At 47.0% G+C, this 17,387-nt stretch overlaps 1 protein-coding gene across 1 annotated transcript in view; it reads right to left on the reverse strand.

Moving 5' to 3' along the window:
* Positions 1-239: 239 nt before the first annotated feature.
* Positions 240-17,387, reverse strand: part of LOC117428473 (DDB1- and CUL4-associated factor 5-like) — a 49,360-nt gene continuing 32,212 nt past the window's right edge. Inside the window, exons 8-9 of the mRNA XM_058991233.1 lie at positions 12,980-13,107; positions 240-2,005 (exon numbers count right to left, since the gene is read on the reverse strand). Coding sequence (XP_058847216.1) covers positions 536-2,005; positions 12,980-13,107 — 1,598 coding nt within the window. The 3' untranslated portion in view covers positions 240-535. The remainder of the gene's footprint in view (positions 2,006-12,979; positions 13,108-17,387) is intronic.

The raw sequence follows: 17,387 nt of genomic DNA on the forward strand, positions 1-17,387 counted from the left end.
ATCCTCGTGACGGCTGCACACAAGAAAGTCAGTCTCTTTTTCTGCATGGAACAGAACTTTAATTAAACCTCTCACTCGGAAAGCGGGTCCAACTAGGAGGTTCTCTACTTTTCAGGGGTTGTTTTTTATTAAACGCAAAAAGCCCAAAACAGTTTGCTAAATCAAAAGTCTGACACACCCCACCCCTGCCAAGTCCTGTCATTTCAATGTAAAGCAACAATTAGTAACCCCCCCCCCCCCCCCCCCCCCCATTTCGATAAAAACTAAATGACAAACCAGCTAGTTGACCACCGGTTAAAAAAGAAAGAATGTTGCCAGCTCTAAAAGCAGCCGCAAACATGAATTTCTGATTGTAGGAAGCTGTACTTCTGAAGTGCTTCTTGTTGCTCTAAACCACGGGGGTGTTACCCTGGCTCTATCCAAGCACCCAGGTGTAAGTGTTGTGGGGACTGGCATATAAAACCCTGGATCAAGCCCTATCAAACCCCGACACACAGTCCTTAAGGATCTTAGTCTCAGCCAAGCACAGGCTTCATCATGTTCTGAATTTCTTTTCTGAGTGGGAGTTCTCAGAGTCTGGCTCTTCCGCAGCTCGAGTGCGTTTCAGCCTGGTTGCAGCTGTGGAAATCCCTGTCTGTTTCGAGGACACGCTGATGTTTCTGTTCACATCCAAGCACTCTGGGACTGTGTCAGAGAGGCGGGGCTGCGACCCCAACGCCCTGCTCTCCTGTTCTCTGTGATGCTGCCCGTTTGCATGTGAACCATGGCTGCTACCTGAACACGAAGGGCAGCGCTCCTCCTCCTCTTGATTGTCTGATGGGGGGCTGGGATGGGGGTGAATGACCCAGCGGTCACTAGAGTTCTCTAAACATCCCTCTCCTGTCTCCTGCTCTTTTGGCACCCCGTTCCCGTTCAGCAACTGTCCATCTGGTTGGGCTTTCCCCAGGTAAGGATGCTCATGAAAGTGGTGTCCGGGGGGAGCTTCGGAGAGATTATCCCTCCCCTCCTGTTCCTCCTCCTCCTCCTCTTCTTCCTCTCCCAGGTCTGGGACTCCCCCTTCCCTTTCACCTGCAGAAGTTTCTGTACTTGTCCCTGGGGGGGTGTTCGGCTGAAATCCTGGCCTGCCTTTGTTCCGTCTGCTAGAGCCTTGTGCTTTGGGGAAGGCCTCCTCCTCCTCCTCTTCCGAGGTGGAAGGCTCCGCCACTGTGATCTCAGGGTAGCTGCAGGAGTCCGCCCCCAGGCAAAGGGCCCTGGCAGTGGACGACTCCGGTCTCTCCTCTCCTTGGTGGCAGAACCTCACGGGCCGCCTTCTGGAGGCATTGCGTTGCCGAATGGACGCTCTCCTCTGCTCCTCCTCCTCCTCCTCCTCCTCCTCACTACTGCTGCTGCTGCTGCTGCTGCTGGCACCGAGCGAGCTGGAGCTGCTTGAGGAGGAGTTGACCCTGGGGCTGGGAGAGCGTGGCCGGGGGATAGGGTCAGGCCAGTCCCCGCTGGAGTCGGAGTTGTTGACCAGGTCTAGCAGGCTGACGTCCTGGTAGGAGCGCCGCCTCCGCCGCTGTGTCTGCTGATGCTGCCGGATGAGCATGTCTGCCGGTGGGGGGCAGGGGGAATCTGCTCCCTCAGGGACCGGAGGGGTAACCGGGGAGGGGGAGGAGGAGCGCTCAGAGTCACTCAGGCCCCCCAGGACGGCAGCAGGGGTGGCGGTCGGCGCTCCCTCTCCCCTTCCCCGGCCCCTGGCATGAAGCTGCAGGATGGTTCCCTCGCTCAGGTCGCTGTCGGAGTCTGAGCTCCAGCCCTCGATCTCCCGGCGCACCAGCGAGTCGAAGAAGGCCATCATGCGCGGGTCCTCCTGGATAGACTGGCTGTAGTAGTCGTGGGACAGCCCGCTCCCACTGTTCAGCACCAGGCTGATATACTCCTCGTGGGTGTACAGGCTGCGGGAGTCGTCATCTACTCGCCCCTCCAGGTCCCCCATGCTGCCAGGCTGCTGGTACGGGCTCCACATCTTCAGGGAGAGAGAGAGAGAGAGAGAGAGAGAGAGAGAGAGAGAGAGAGAGAGAGAGAGAGAGAGAGAGAGAGAGAGAGAGGGGGGTCAGGCAGGTTCACCCTTATGCATTCGATTTAGCAACCAATCAGAGGGGCAAACTGGGATTACACTTGGTCTGAACTCCAATCTACCTTCACAATTCAGTTGGAAATATTGGATCACATTTGACAAACTCTGGTCTTAAAACACAAACAGGGTAACCTATGGCTTGAAAGTTATGCTTTGAGTATGAATTTCAGTTAGAAATTATTTTCAGTTCTGATCTCCCTTTATCACATGATGTAACAATGAAATATAGGGCAGGTTGGCGAAGATATTTTTCAACCTAAGTAGCGTTTCAGTCATTCTATAGATGACCCTCTAGTAGCCTTAGGTTCCTATACAAAATTAAATGCATTATTCATCCTTTACTATTCATTTACTTGCTTAACTGCTACCTGACAGATGGCAGAAATAGAATTAAATATATATATATATATATGATTGTATTGTATTTATTTGGCAGCAGCATGCCTACAGGAGTCTAGAATCTACATACAGGCCACTGTTCCAGTTTATCTTTTTTTTGTCTAAAAACAGAGCCTGACCTGCAAAGGAACACCAGATCATTAACCACAAGGCCACACTGCCTCCCAGTCTCTCAGCTCTGACAACTAGGTCACACTGCCTCCCATCCCTCAGCTCTCACCACTAGGTCACACTGCCTCCCAGTCCCTCAGCTCTGACCACTAGGCCACACTGCCTCCCAGTCCCTCAGCTCTCACTACTAGGCCACACTGCCTCCCAGTCCCTCAGCTCTGACCACTAGGCCACAATGCCTCCCAGTCCCTCAGCTCTCACCACTAGGCCACACTGCCTCCCAGTCCCTCAGCTCTGACCACTAGGCCACACTGCCTCCCAGTCCCTCAGCTCTCACTACTAGGCCACACTGCCTCCCAGTCCCTCAGCTCTGACCACTAGGCCACAATGCCTCCCAGTCCCTCAGCTCTCACCACTAGGCCACACTGCCTCCCAGTCCCTCAGCTCTGACCACTTCTGCCACACTGCCTCCCAGTCCCTCAGCTCTGACCACTTCTGCCACACTGCCTCCCAGTCCCTCAGCTCTCACTACTAGGCCACACTGCCTCCCAGTCCCTCAGCTCTGACCACTAGGCCACACTGCCTCCCAGTCCCTCAGCTTTCACCACTAGGCCACACTGCCTTCCAGTCCCTCAGCTCTGACCACTAGTCCACACTGCCTCAGCTCTGACCACTAGGCCACACTGCCTCCCAGTCCCTCAGCTCTGACCACTAGGCCACACTGCCTCCCAGTCCCTCAGCTCTCACCACTAGGCCACACTGCCTCCCAGTCCCTCAGCTCTGACCACTTCTGCCACACTGCCTCCCAGTCCCTCAGCTCTGACCACTTCTGCCACACTGCCTCCCAGTCCCTCAGCTCTGACCACTTCTGCCACACTGCCTCCCAGTCCCTCAGCTCTCACTACTAGGCCACACTGCCTCCCAGTCCCTCAGCTCTGACCACTAGGCCACACTGCCTCCCAGTCCCTCAGCTTTCACCACTAGGCCACACTGCCTCCCAGTCCCTCAGCTCTCACCACTAGTCCACACTGTCTCAGCTCTGACCACTAGGCCACACTGCCTCCCAGTCCCTCAGCTCTGACCACTAGGCCACACTGCCTCCCAGTCCCTCAGCTCTGACCACTAGGCCACACTGCCTCCCAGTCCCTCAGCTCTCACTACTAGGCCACACTGCCTCCCAGTCCCTCAGCTCTGACCACTAGGCCACAATGCCTCCCAGTCCCTCAGCTCTCACCACTAGGCCACACTGCCTCCCAGTCCCTCAGCTCTGACCACTAGGCCACACTGCCTCCCACTGCCTCATCTCTGACCACTAAGCCACACTGCCTCCCAGTCCCTCAGCTCTCACTACTAGGCCACACTGCCTCCCAGTCCCTCAGCTCTGACCACTAGGCCACACTGCCTCCCAGTGCCTCAGCTCTCACCACTAGGCCACACTGCCTCCCAGTGCCTCATCTCTGACCACTAAGCCACACTGCCTCCCAGTCCCTCAGCTATCACCACTAGGCTACACGGCCGCTGCGTTTCTTGGGAGGCCTTGGATTGCATTCCTTTCTACGTGAGAACAGGTGGGGTTTTAGTTAAGCAAGACGAGCCAAGGAGTTCATGTCTGGTCTTGAACTGCTAAAAAGGGCCATGCACTGGGGAATGCAGACTGGATGGGACTTGTGCTGAGACAGGGGGTCTGCAGTGCAGAGGGGTCGTGTGAGACAGGGGCTCTGCAGTGCAGAGCATTGTGTGAGACAGCGGGTCTGCAGTGCAGAGCATCGTGTGAGACAGGGGGTCTGCAGTGCAGAGGGGTCGTGTGAGACAGGGGGTCTGCAGTGCAGAGGGGTTGTGTGAGACAGGGGGTCTGCAGTGCAGAGGGGTTGTGTGAGACAGGGGGTCTGCAGTGCAGAGCATTGTGTGAGACAGGGGGTCTGCAGTGCAGAGTATCGTGCGAGACAGGGGGTCTGCAGTGCAGAGGGGTCATGTGAGACAGGGGGTCTGCAGTGCAGAGGGGTCATGTGAGACAGGGGCTCTGCAGTGCAGAGGGGTTGTGTGAGACATGGGGTCTGCAGTGCAGAGTATCGTGAGAGACGGGGTCTATAGTGCAGAGGGGTCGTGTGAGACAGGGGGTCTGCAGTGCAGAGGGGTCGTGCGAGACAGGAGGTCTGCAGTGCAGAGTATCGTGAGAGGCGGGGTCTACAGTGCAGAGGGGTCGTGTGAGACAGGGGGACTGCAGTGCAGAGGGGTTGTGTGAGACAGGGGGTCTGCAGTGCAGAGTATCGTGAGAAACGGGGTCTACAGTGCAGAGGGGTCGTGCGAGACAGGGGGTCTGCAGTGCAGAGGGGTTGTGTGAGACAGGGGCTCTGCAGTGCAGAGGGGTCGTGTGAGACAGGGGCTCTGCAGTGCAGAGGGGTCATGTGAGACAGGGGCTCTGAAGTGCAGAGTATCGTGAGAGACAGGGGTCTGCAGTGCAGAGGGGTCGTGTGAGACGGGGTCTACAGTGCAGAGGGGTCGTGTGAGACGGGGTCTGCAGTGCAGAGGGGTCGTGTGAGACGGGGTCTGCAGTGCAGAGGGGTCGTGCGAGACAGGGGGTCTGCAGTGCAGAGGATCGTGAGAGACAGGGAGTCTGCAGTGCAGAGTATAGTGAGAGACGGGGTCTGCAGTGCAGCGGGGTCGTGTGAGACAGGGGCTCTGCAGTGCAGAGGGGTCGTGTGAGACAGGGGGTCTGCAGTGCAGAGGGGTCGTGTGAGACAGGGGGTCTGCAGTGCAGAGGGGTCGTGTGAGACAGGGGCTCTGCAGTGCAGAGGGGTCTTGTGAGACGGGCTCTGCAGTGCAGAGGGGTCGTGTGAGACAGGGGGTCTGCAGTGCAGAGGGGTCGTGTGAGACAGGGGGTCTGCAGTGCAGAGGGATTGTGTGCTGGGATCCATGTGAAGGGAGATGCTCAATCTCTTTTAAATCTTAGTTATGCGTTGACAATTTATAGGCTCAGAGGTTTTTGTGAAAGTAGAGAAAACAATACTTAACCAGGGTTAACCAGGGAAAGCTGTGCTTATTCACACTTCCAGCAGGCAAAAAACTTCCCATTTATGGCAGCTGTGTACAGCTGGAGACATAACAGAAAGGAGGTAGGGCAGGTGCTGTTTTTTTTATCAAACATTTCCTTTAAAAAAAAAAAAATTAAAAAAATGTGTGCTTGTCTGTTTTGAATCCTTGCAGTAAATATGTTAAAATGTGACCCCACACAAATTGTATGTGTAATAATGAAGTCTTTGTGGAAATAAATCAAAACACTAAGAAAATGTTGTTATATTTCAACTAGAGATCATAATATGCTTTTAAAGCTTTGGTTATTGAGTCTAAAATGTCTTCATAAAACCGTATTTTTATCTAAAGTGATTGTAGCCAAACAAAACATGTATTTCACTGTAAAACATCTGCAACAGTAGATCACTAGCTACATGTATTTCACTGTAAAACATCTGTTATGGTAGATCACTAGCTTCAAGAAAGTTCTCAGCTGCCTTTCCCTCTGCTACACTTCATTCCACCTCAGTGGTGTTTAAATCAAACTCTAGAACATGCGGCTCTATCATACCTGCACAAATGAGACCTGCATAATAAAATGGAAGGGCACAGCAGGTAAAACGTATGCAATGAATTTGTTAAGCAGCATGTCCACAGCATGGTACAACTGGAGTCCCCCATGTATACCAGTCAGAGTAAAAACAGACCTGTGCTGAAAAAAACCTTTACACCAAGCCAAGGGAACAGGAAGCGCGACGGGAACCTTTACACCAAGCCAAGGGAACAGGAAGCGCGACGGGAACCTTTACACCAAGCCAAGGGAACAGGAAGCGCGACGGGAACCTTTACACCAAGCCCCAGCAGCTATGAGAGCTAAAAACAACAAATACTGGCCGAAGGGATTAGCACTGGGTCTGACAGGGCCCTCAACATGCAGCAGGGGATGGACTGCTCTGCACTGCCAGCTGACCACCTGGTGTTCCAAAACGCTTTGCATGCAAATCGGGCATCACCTAAACAGATGATTAATGCAATCTAAAGGCTGCAGAGGTACTAGTGTGATTAAAAAGCTGTTGATAAGAGGAGGCGATAAGGGCAAGAGGGAAATGAGACAGTGGATTATTTAACTCCTTTGCTGCCATGGAATAAACCAGATACTGCATATCATCCTAAAGCAATTCCCCAAAAGCAAAACAACAACCAAAAGTAATTGTGACAAAATGTTTTCATAAATCTTACCTGTTTTATACTTTCATTAACTAAACAGGTCTCAAATGTAATTAAAAAACACACGTCATAGCATACATGCATTTTCATTTTAAAATGTGGCACTACTTTAGATTAAAGGGGGCTCTCAGGAACCCTCATTCTCTAGTTATCTGTTTGCACTTCCTGGGTCATTTCACCCAAGCTGTATTTCCCAGTCATGTTACTTTCTGAAAGCATGACAGTCAGTAGGAGAAGCAGCTAGTTGGTTAATGACAGGGGCGGGGCCAAACTCACCCTCCAGGTGAAATTACCAGCTAGTACCAGATATCATGGTTCACTACTGAGTTCAGTTCACATCACCATTGAGTTCACTTCACATCACTAATGAGTTCACTTCACATCACCATTGAGTTCACTTCACATCACCATTGAGTTTCTCTAGACGTAGGTAAAAAATATAAGAGTTTCATTTACATGGTGTGCGTGGCGTCTCCACAGTATACTGTTCATGGGGATATGTATACCCAGCAGGCGACAACAAGGTTGATTATGCTCAGTTGTCCTCTTTTGAAATTAGTTTTTCAAATACTAAGCAGAAAGCTCACATCTGATCTAGATGGAAAGGTGTGTCTTTTCATGTGATTACCCAATGTAAGCAGCTTCAAATTACATTTCAATATGTGTTTATTACATACATCAGACAGGCAACTAGAACTGAAGAGCAGCTCCTGAACTCAGATACAAACACAGAGCAATCAAAACAGAAAATAAACAGTTTGATTAACTGCAAGAAGAACCAACCAGAAGGACTGCAATCATCGTAAAAAGAGAACGGAGCAGTAAAAAAGAAGAAATACATACAGACAGACCTGAAGACAGACAGAACTCTTATTAACTTGTGCTAAAGAATGTGCACTCCAGGTTTCGTCACAGTTGGATTTGCAGTACTTGCAGATGACCCCACTGTATCTCCAGTAATGAAGTGAAGGGAATCTGCCAGCAGTGCAGGCGGGTGCTGTGAAGTCAGCTTTCAGACGCTTCACACTTCACCCCACAGCCTCAGTACAAAGTAAGAAGTTCCACTGCAGCACAAGTCCCATTGAGGGACAGACTGCAGTTCCTCCCCAGGTGGAAGGAGCTCCCTCTCGATGGGGTCCCCCCAGGCTAAGAGGGCAGCGCCTGAGGAAGTGGCACCATGCCTGAACCATCTGACAGCACACAGTACATATCCCCAGTGCATGTGTCATACCATGAAAAAGAAGCTCATCATGACCTGCAGCAGGAGTATATTCTAAAGATATATCCCTCATTATCTCAACCAACAACTGACCACAACTTCTATCACAACACTGTGCTAATGAATTAGATAACTCAAAATGCAAGTGTGTGTACAAGTTCCAGGTAAACAGAGACTTCATCACATACAAAACAATTATAATTTCAATTTCCATGACAAAACTACAAATGCATATCTGCATAGTAGTTTGGGGGGGGGGGGGGTGTTGTGCAGTTATTTTGCAGTATGGTATATAGAAATCTTAATAATAAATATTATATTTGCATGGTAACTTTCAAGTTTACTTTGCTTTTCGGGTGTTTTACCATACCACAGCTCCCTGTGCTTTACCATGTGCTCTCACCATGCTTAACTATACCTTGCTGTGCTTTTATGATGCAGTAAACATTTGTTAGGGCACCTTTAGCATGTGTATCTGAAGACACTGTGGAACACTACATTGAATGGTAGCAAAGCCAGCAAACAGAAGGCTCAGAAACATGCTTTGAGCTTCTTAATAACAGTTCCATAGTCTAAGGGCATGGCACTTATCACTGTGATGGATTGGACACAGTTTTACAGCACTGGAGGGCCAGCCCCTGAGCTGGAGCTACAGGGAAGTGTAGATCTGAAGCTGGTTAGCGCAGAGGCTCCACTCTGTTATAGAGGACAGCTCACAACACGCTCCTCAGATAGAGGGGCTGGCTGTCACTTCGCAGTGTGCTTTATAAAAAGTAAAACCCCATAAAAATGACGAACTGGATCTGTCACACAGTCCAAACAAACAAACGCAGCTGAAAGGAGGCACAGTGCCTGGCCCTGACGAGCTGCAGCTCTCTACTGCTACAACATACAGGCTTTCAGTTCAGAGCGATTCAGATAGTAAGCAGCACCAGGGGCTAATACTTCACCAGCTGGGCTGAATCTCCGATTTAACCCCATTGTGCAGATTTAATGGCGAGCGGCACAGAAACATAACATAAACGCTAACCCTCCAAAAACTCACTACACAGACTAGAACAATCCCAAAAACCACCCGAAACAAATCATGCCAGAGGGCAAAATCATACTCCCTGTGATGATCCACCGCCTCCCTGTATAAAAGTTTACCACAGCATTTTTGCAGTTTTCCCAGGCTTTTACCATGATTATACTATGCATTTACTAGTTTACATGTTTAATATGCTTTACCATGCCTCGCTATTCTTTACAGTGATTACCTATGCTTTCACTGCTTTATTACACTTTGCTATGCTTTTACTATGGGAGCCTTTTATAACAGACAGGGTTATTGTGTGTGCAGAAGTGTGGCCTCTTTTACACGTTCGCTCACATTTACTGCTTTGCAGTCTGTCAAGTACAAAAAAGGGAGGCCCACTATCACGAAGTCTGAGAACCCTGCTGTGTGTCATCTTGTGCAGTTTGAGTGAGAGAGCTCCACTTTGCACTTCTCTGACACAAAGCGATGTGATGACATCAAGCCTGTGGTTGATTTCTAATATTACTACTACTAGTTTAGCCCTTCACTGTTCAACGGTTAAACTCAGCTCAGAGAGTTCAGCTGTTTTAGAACAGTTTCCATTCTATACTGCCCACCACATGGGGAGCAGCGTCTCCGCAATGCAGAGTGAACACGCACACACATTCTGAGGCTACTTCTAGATTGTGCAGTGTCTCCGCAATGCAGAGTGAACACGCACACACATTCTGAGGCTACTTCTAGATTGTGCAGTGTCTCCGCAATGCAGAGTGAACACACACACATTCTGAGTCTGCTTCTAGATTGAGCAGCGTCTCTGCAATGCAGAGTGAACACACACACATTCTGAGGCTGCTTCTAGATTGAGCAGCGTCTCTGCAATGCAGAGTGAACACACACACACATTCTGAGGCTGCTTCTAGATTGTGCAGCGTCTCTGCAATGCAGAGTGAACACACACACATTCTGAGGCTGCTTCTAGATTGTGCAGTGTCTCTGCAATGCAGAGTGGACATCATTCTGAGGCTGCTTCTAGATTGTGCAGCGTCTCTGCAATGCAGAGTGGACATCATTCTGAGGCTGCATCTAGATTGTGCAGTGTCTCTGCAATGCAGAGTGAACACACACACATTCTGAGGCTGCTTCTAGATTGTGCAGCGTCTCTGCAATGCAGAGTGAACACACACACATTCTGAGGCTGCTTCTAGATTGAGCAGCGTCTCTGCAATGCAGTGAACGCACACACATTCTGAGGCTGCTTCTAGATTGAGCAGCGTCTCCGCAATGCAGTGAACGCACACACATTCTGAGGCTGCTTCTAGATTGAGCAGCGTCTCTGCAATGCAGTGAACGCACACACATTCTGAGGCTGCTTCTAGATTGAGCAGCGTCTCCGCAATGCAGTGAACGCACACACATTCTGTTACTTTGAGGCTGCTTCTAGATTGTGCTGCTTCTTTGTGACTAGGTGTTTAACCCTTTAAGAACATAAGAACATAAGAAAGTTTACAAACGAGAGGAGGCCATTCAGCCCATCTTGCTCGTTTGGTTGTTAGTAGCTTATTGATCCCAGAATCTCATCAAGCAGCTTCTTGAAGGATTCCAGGGTGTCAGCTTCAACAACATTACTGGGGAGTTGGTTCCAGACCCTCACAATTCTCTGTGTAAAAAAGTGCCTCCTATTATCTGTTCTGAATGCCCCTTTATCTAATCTCCATTTATGACCCCTGGTCCTTGTTTCTTTTTTCAGGTCAAAGAAGTCCCCTGGGTTGACTTTGTCTATACCTTTTAGGATTTTGAATGTTTGAATCAGATCGCCGCGTAGTCTTCTTTGTTCAAGACTGAATAGATTCAATTCTTTTAGCCTGTCTGCATACGACATGCCTTTTAAACCCGGGATAATTCTGGTTGCTCTTCTTTGCACTCTTTCTAGAGCAGCAATATACTTTTTGTAACGAGGTGACCAGAACTGAACACAATATTCTAGGTGAGGTCTTACTAATGCATTGTAGAGTTTTAACATTACTTCCCTTGATTTAAATTCAACACTTCTCACAATATATCCAAGCATCTTGTTAGCCTTTTTTATAGCTTCCCCACATTGTCTAGATGAAGACATTTCTGAGTCAACATAAACTCCTAGGTCTTTTTCATAGTTCCCTTCTTCAATTTCACTATCTCCCATATGATATTTATAATGCACATTTTTATTGCCCGCATGCAATACTTTACACTTTTCTCTATTAAATTTCATTTGCCATGTGTATGCCCAATTCTGAATGCTTTCTAGATCATTTTGAATGACTTTTGCTGCTTCAACAGTGTTTGCTTACTATACCAGAATCTAAATCATTAACCCTTTGCGGTCCATTGTCGGACTGGGTCCGACATTGCAATTATTCCTCTCAGGTCCTTTGTCGGACTGGGTCCGACATCATTATAGCAACGCAAGAAACGGGTTTCTAGTAGTTTTTTCTCCGGAAAAAGCCGAGAAAACCATTCAATTGCCGAGTGGGAGCGACAGGAGCCGAGACAAGTTGGGGAAAAAAAAAAAAAAAAAAAGCGTATCTCATGAATAGGCATACATGGTATCAGGTATCAGATAACGGGGCGGTCATAGTAAACAAGCTGGCTGAGTGCGTCAGCGCACAGAGACTATCATGGACATTTGCAGAGCTTTTTTCAGATGTTATAGTAATAAAATAATGAATTTGATCGCATTATTGAGGAGTTTGGTGATAAAACGAGTGATCCGGAGATGATTGATCGGTATGTACGACTATTATTTTTATTATTATTTATTTCTTACATAGATGAAAGCGATAGCGAACGAAAGGCTGTGGTGGGGCTGGAGAAGCCTAGGGAGTGCTTTGTTGATTTGCAGGGCCATTTAAACCCATTTGACTGTGGAAAAAAATACATTTTAAACAGCGCGTCTAAAATTAACTGCGCGTGTGAAAATAAATTGGACCTGTCACGCCTGACGCGCACTTAATAAATGGACTGCAAAGGGTTAATGTAGATTAGGAATAGCAGAGGACATAATACTGATCCCTGTGGTACACCAATGGTTACCTCACTCCATTTTGAGGTTTCTCCTCTAATCAGTACTTTCTGTTTTCTACCTGTTAACCACTCCCTAATCCATGTGCATGCATTTCCTTGAATCCCTACTGCGTTCAGTTTGAGAATTAATCTTTTATGCGGGACTTGCGATCCATTTATTCAACACGTCAGGTCCAATTTATTTTCACATGCGCAGTTTATTTTAGACGCACTGTTTAAAAGTATTTTTTTTTCACAGTAAAACAGGTTTAAAAGGCATTGCATATCAACAAGACACTCAGTACTGCATCTCCAGCCCCGCCCCATCCTATGTTCGCTGTATTTTTCACATACCTCTTCATAGTCGTGCATACCGATAAATCATCTCCTGATCACTCGTTTTTATCACCAAACTCCTCAATAATGCGATCCAAGTCATTATTTTATTACTATAACATCTCAAAAAGCTCTGCAAATGTCTGTGATATTCTTTGAGCACTGGATGCAAAAGCAGCTATCTTGTTTGTTTATGTCTGTGTTGTCTCCTTGGTGCCAGGGCTATCTGTATTCATGAGATACGCCCCCTTTTTTTTCGGCTCCTATCGGTCTCACTTGGCCATTGAATGGTTTTCTCTGCTTTTTCCGGAGAAAAAACGACTAGAGACCTGTGTTTTACGTCTTTTTGATGATGTCGGACAGGGTCCGACATTGGACCGGAAAGGGAAAATTGTAATGTCGGACCTGGTCCAACATAGGACCACAAAGGGTTAAGAGTCAGCACTACAGCACGTTTACAATGTTTGTAGTCGCGGAGGCCGCGTGGCAGACTCACCTTGATCACCTTCTCCACCCCCGAGGAGCAGATTGTGTAGTTGTGAGGGTTGAAGCGCACCTGGTTGACGATGGAGCGATGGCCCTTCAGCACCATGAAGGCTCCGTTCACCACCCTGCCAGGGCCGCCTGTGGAGAGACAGCAGCACTTTACAAGACAAGCCAAAAAAGAAGCCTGATTCCTGTACATCTCATTTTGCCATTGTCTCCGCAGTTAAAAATTCCAGGCCTGGCACAAAAAAATGTTGCCAGTAAAAGTCAGTTATACTACATTAACAAATATCCTGTTCTACTGTTAGATAAATTATTTATAACAGGTTGTAATAGGTACAGGTTAATAGGAAAGGATCTGTACATAATAACAATAAGACGACATTTCTGGCATTCTTGATGATCATATATTAATAGTATTTGTGTGGGGAAATTCACACTTTCTGTGAACCTGCACCCCAACAGTATCAACCGACCTCTGGGCTCCGATTCATGCTGTTATTGGATTCCACTCTAACAATATAATCACCTTACAAACACTTGGACTTCTATATAATTTTCTTATAAAAAGTTTACCACGCTTTCCCATGGTTATACTATGCATTTACCATACTTAACCATGAAGTGTGTGTGTGTGTTTGTTTGTTTTTTTAATATGCTTCACCATACAGTACCTCTCTGGGCTTTACAGTGCTTACCCCTGCTTTACAGTGCTTACCTATGCTTTACAGTGCTTACCCCTGCTTTACCATTACTTCATTGTGCTTGACTACAGTTTGCTATGATTTTACTATGAGGAAACCTCTGGAAGGGTTAGGTTACAATACAGTGTCAGGCCTCGTCTTTATTCCTAACTAAGCCAGCTCACACTGCGTGCCACAAATCAGTCTCCCTGATGAGCATCTTTTATAAAAGTGCAAAAATATTTATATGATAAAACATGTGACTAGGCTCCTTCAAGAGTTCAACGAGGTTTACGCAAGTCACAGCTAATCACGTAGTCACTGCACTGCGCTACGCAAACCTGTCTTGCTCTGAAAAGCGATCTCCGGTCATCATTTGAAAATACAGTTTCCCAATTAAACATAAATAGCACTGGGAAGAACCTCCCAGAGTTGTATCCCATTTAAGCAGAAATCCTGATTATCTTTACACCGATTATACTGAGAGATTGCTGCTAACTAACCAAATATCATCCATAAATATATAGTAGGCGCTGTTCTTCAGACGCTGAGCACCAAGGATGTGGAATTCACTGGATAATTACAATCAATTAAAAATAAAAACCTGAAAAGTCTTCATTAGATAAGTATTCACCCCCTTTGCTATGACACTCCTAAATAAGCAACCAATTGCCTTCAGAATTCACACAGTAAGTTAAATGGAGTCCATCTGTGTGCAATAAAAGTGGTTCACATGATTTCAGATTAAATACACCTGTCCCTGTAAGGTCCCACAGTTGGGTAGTGCATTCAAAGCAAAGATACTACCATGAAGACCAAGGAGCTTTCAAAACAGCTCTGGGATAAAGTTGTGGAAAGGCACAGAACAGGGGAAGGGTATAAAACGATTTCAAAGACATTGAATATCCCTTGGAGCACAGTCAAGTCGATCATTAAGAAGTGGAAGGTATATGGCATCACCCAGAATCTGCTTAGAGCAGGCCGTCCTCCCAAACTGAGCAGCTAGGTAAGAAGGGCATTGGTCAGAGAAGCCACCAAGAGGCCAATGACAACTCTGAAAGACCTACAGCGTTCCATGGCTGAGATGGAAGAAACTGCCCGTGTGTCAACAATTGCTCAGGTACTCCATAGTGGTGGCAGCCTCATGCTATGGGGATGCTTTTCATCGGCAGGGACTGGGAAGCTTGTCAGGGTAGAGGGCAAAATGGATGGAGCTAAATAGAGGCAAATCCTTGAGGAAAACCTGCTTCAGTCTGCAAAAGACCTAAGACTGGGACGGAGATTCACCTTTCAGCAGGACAATGACCCCAAGCACACAAAAGCGACACTGTAGTGGCTTAAAAACAAGAAACTGAATGTCCAAGAGTGGCCCAGTCAAAGCCCGGACTTGAATCTGATTGAGAATCTGTGGCAAGACTTGAAGATTGCTGTCCACCAACGATCCCCATCCAACTTGACAGAGCTTGAACAACTTTGCCAAAAAGAATGGGCGAATATTGCACGATCCAGAGGTGCAAACCTGGTAGAGACTTACCCCAAAAGACTCACTGCTGTAATTGCTGCCAAAGGTGGTTCTACCAAGTATTGACTACTTATCTAACCAAGACATTTCAGTTTTTTTATTTTTCATTAACTGTTGTTTCACAATAAAAATTCTCTTCCCTCTTCAAAGTGTTGAGTAGGTTGTGTAAATCAAAGGAAAAAAAAAAACATTTAACTGCATCAAGATTTCAGGTTGCGTCATGTCCCCATTGGAACCTATTAGCAGTAACTACACTTCTAATTCCATTGAGAGTGTAGACCTTGCATGAGAAATACACTGTCAGCTTGATTAGAGGTGAACAGGGTAGGATGTCCACTAAGGAAAGTACTGGTCAGCAGGAATTACATACATCAAAATACACCTATTATTAATATGCTGATTTCAGAACAAGAAAAGCTGTTCTTACCAACAGAGTACCAATCAATGGCAATTAACTTCCGCATAAGTGTTTTAAAAGCCGATTGGAAACAAATTTCCGTCTCATACCATGCTGCCGAACCAAGGCTGTAAACTGACAATGAAAATATGTGTAACTAGCAAATGCAACTGATTCGTGAGCATGAGTTACCGCCGTGGACACTGGGATATGTTTATTTGTTTGGTCGAGTTTAATCAGAGAAAGCAGGGCAAGACAAATAATCGCTTATAAAACACAAATGAGTTTTAGTTAGCTTGCTCACGTCCGGTTCTATATTAAACAACACTATCAGATGGTTACTGAGTTTTTCAGCAAACCGTTATTGTGCACTGTATGTTACGTTGTGCTCCACTGATAACCTGACCCACTAAAGACCACCCTGGAAGTCTTTCCGATTCGTTATTAAACACGAGCTTCTCTCTTACTGCAGGGGTGCTGATAAGGCGAGTGCTAACCAACGTGCATGCTCTCTGCATCACTTGCCTGCAGTGTTTCATGCAGTTCAACTTGCTGCACAATGAACAGGTTTCATGGGGTTTCAATGAAGAACCAGGCTCTAAACAAACATGTTCAAATCTACAAATATGGGAGTTATTTCCTATTGTATTCTGAGCACTTGCCATAAAGAAAGTATTTATAATCAATGGAGGGTACCTACAAATCCAATCTGGCCCATATAAACAAATATATCACTGAAATATCACAAAATAATAACCTGCTGTTGAGAAAACAGAAAGTACACTTTCCCTGTCAATGAGCTGCGGACTCCAGTCTGTGCTAAACACTGCCCAAGCTTCTTTTTTTCATGTTTTCAGTTTGTGAAGTTACTAAAATTCAAAGTTTACTGAGTGTTAATTAAAATTCTGCTTTGCATCTTGACCAAACTATACTACTTCAAACTAAAAAATACACTTCAATGCAACACAGGTAAAAAAAACAGGTAGAAATACTGCAAGAAATGTTTCGACCAGTCTTCGGGGTCTTTACCATCCCTGTCTGACATGAAGAGAGTACAGGCAGGAGTATAGGCAGTACAGACAGGAGTACAGGCAGTACAGACAGGAGTACAGGCAGGAGTATAGGCAGTACAGGCAGGAGTTACAGATATGAGTACAGGCAGGAGTACAGGCAGGAGTTACAGGCAGGAGTTACAGGCAGGAGTATAGGCAGGAGTATAGGCAGGAGTATAGGCAGTACAGACAGGAGTACAGGCAGTACAGACAGGAGTATAGGCAGTACAGGCAGGAGTTACAGATAGGAGTACAGGCAGGAGTACAGGCAGGAATACAAGCAGGAGTTACAGGCAGGAGTACAGACAGGAGTTACAGACAGGAGTATAGGCAGTACAGGCAGGAGTTACAGACAGGAGTATAGGCAGTACAGGCAGGAGTTACAGGCAGGAGTATAGGCAGTACAGGCAGGAGTTACAGATAGGAGTACAGGCAGGAGTTACAGGCAGGAGTTACAGGCAGGAATATTAGCAGTACAGGCAGGAGTTACAGATAGGAGTACAGGCAGGAGTTACAGGCAGGAGTATTAGCAGTACAGGCAGGAGTTACAGATAGGAGTACAGGCAGGAGTTACAGGCAGGAGTATTAGCAGTACAGGCAGGAGTTACAGATAGGAGTACAGACAGGAGTATAGACAGGAGTTACAGACAGGAGTATAGGCAGTACAGGCAGGAGTTACAGACAGGAGTTACAGGCAGAGTTACAGACAGGAGTTACAGACAGGAGTTACAGACAGGAGTTACAGACAGGAGTTACAGGCAGGA

This window comes from Acipenser ruthenus, chromosome 18, assembly GCF_902713425.1.
Source record: "Acipenser ruthenus chromosome 18, fAciRut3.2 maternal haplotype, whole genome shotgun sequence".
Lineage (NCBI taxonomy): Eukaryota > Metazoa > Chordata > Actinopteri > Acipenseriformes > Acipenseridae > Acipenser > Acipenser ruthenus.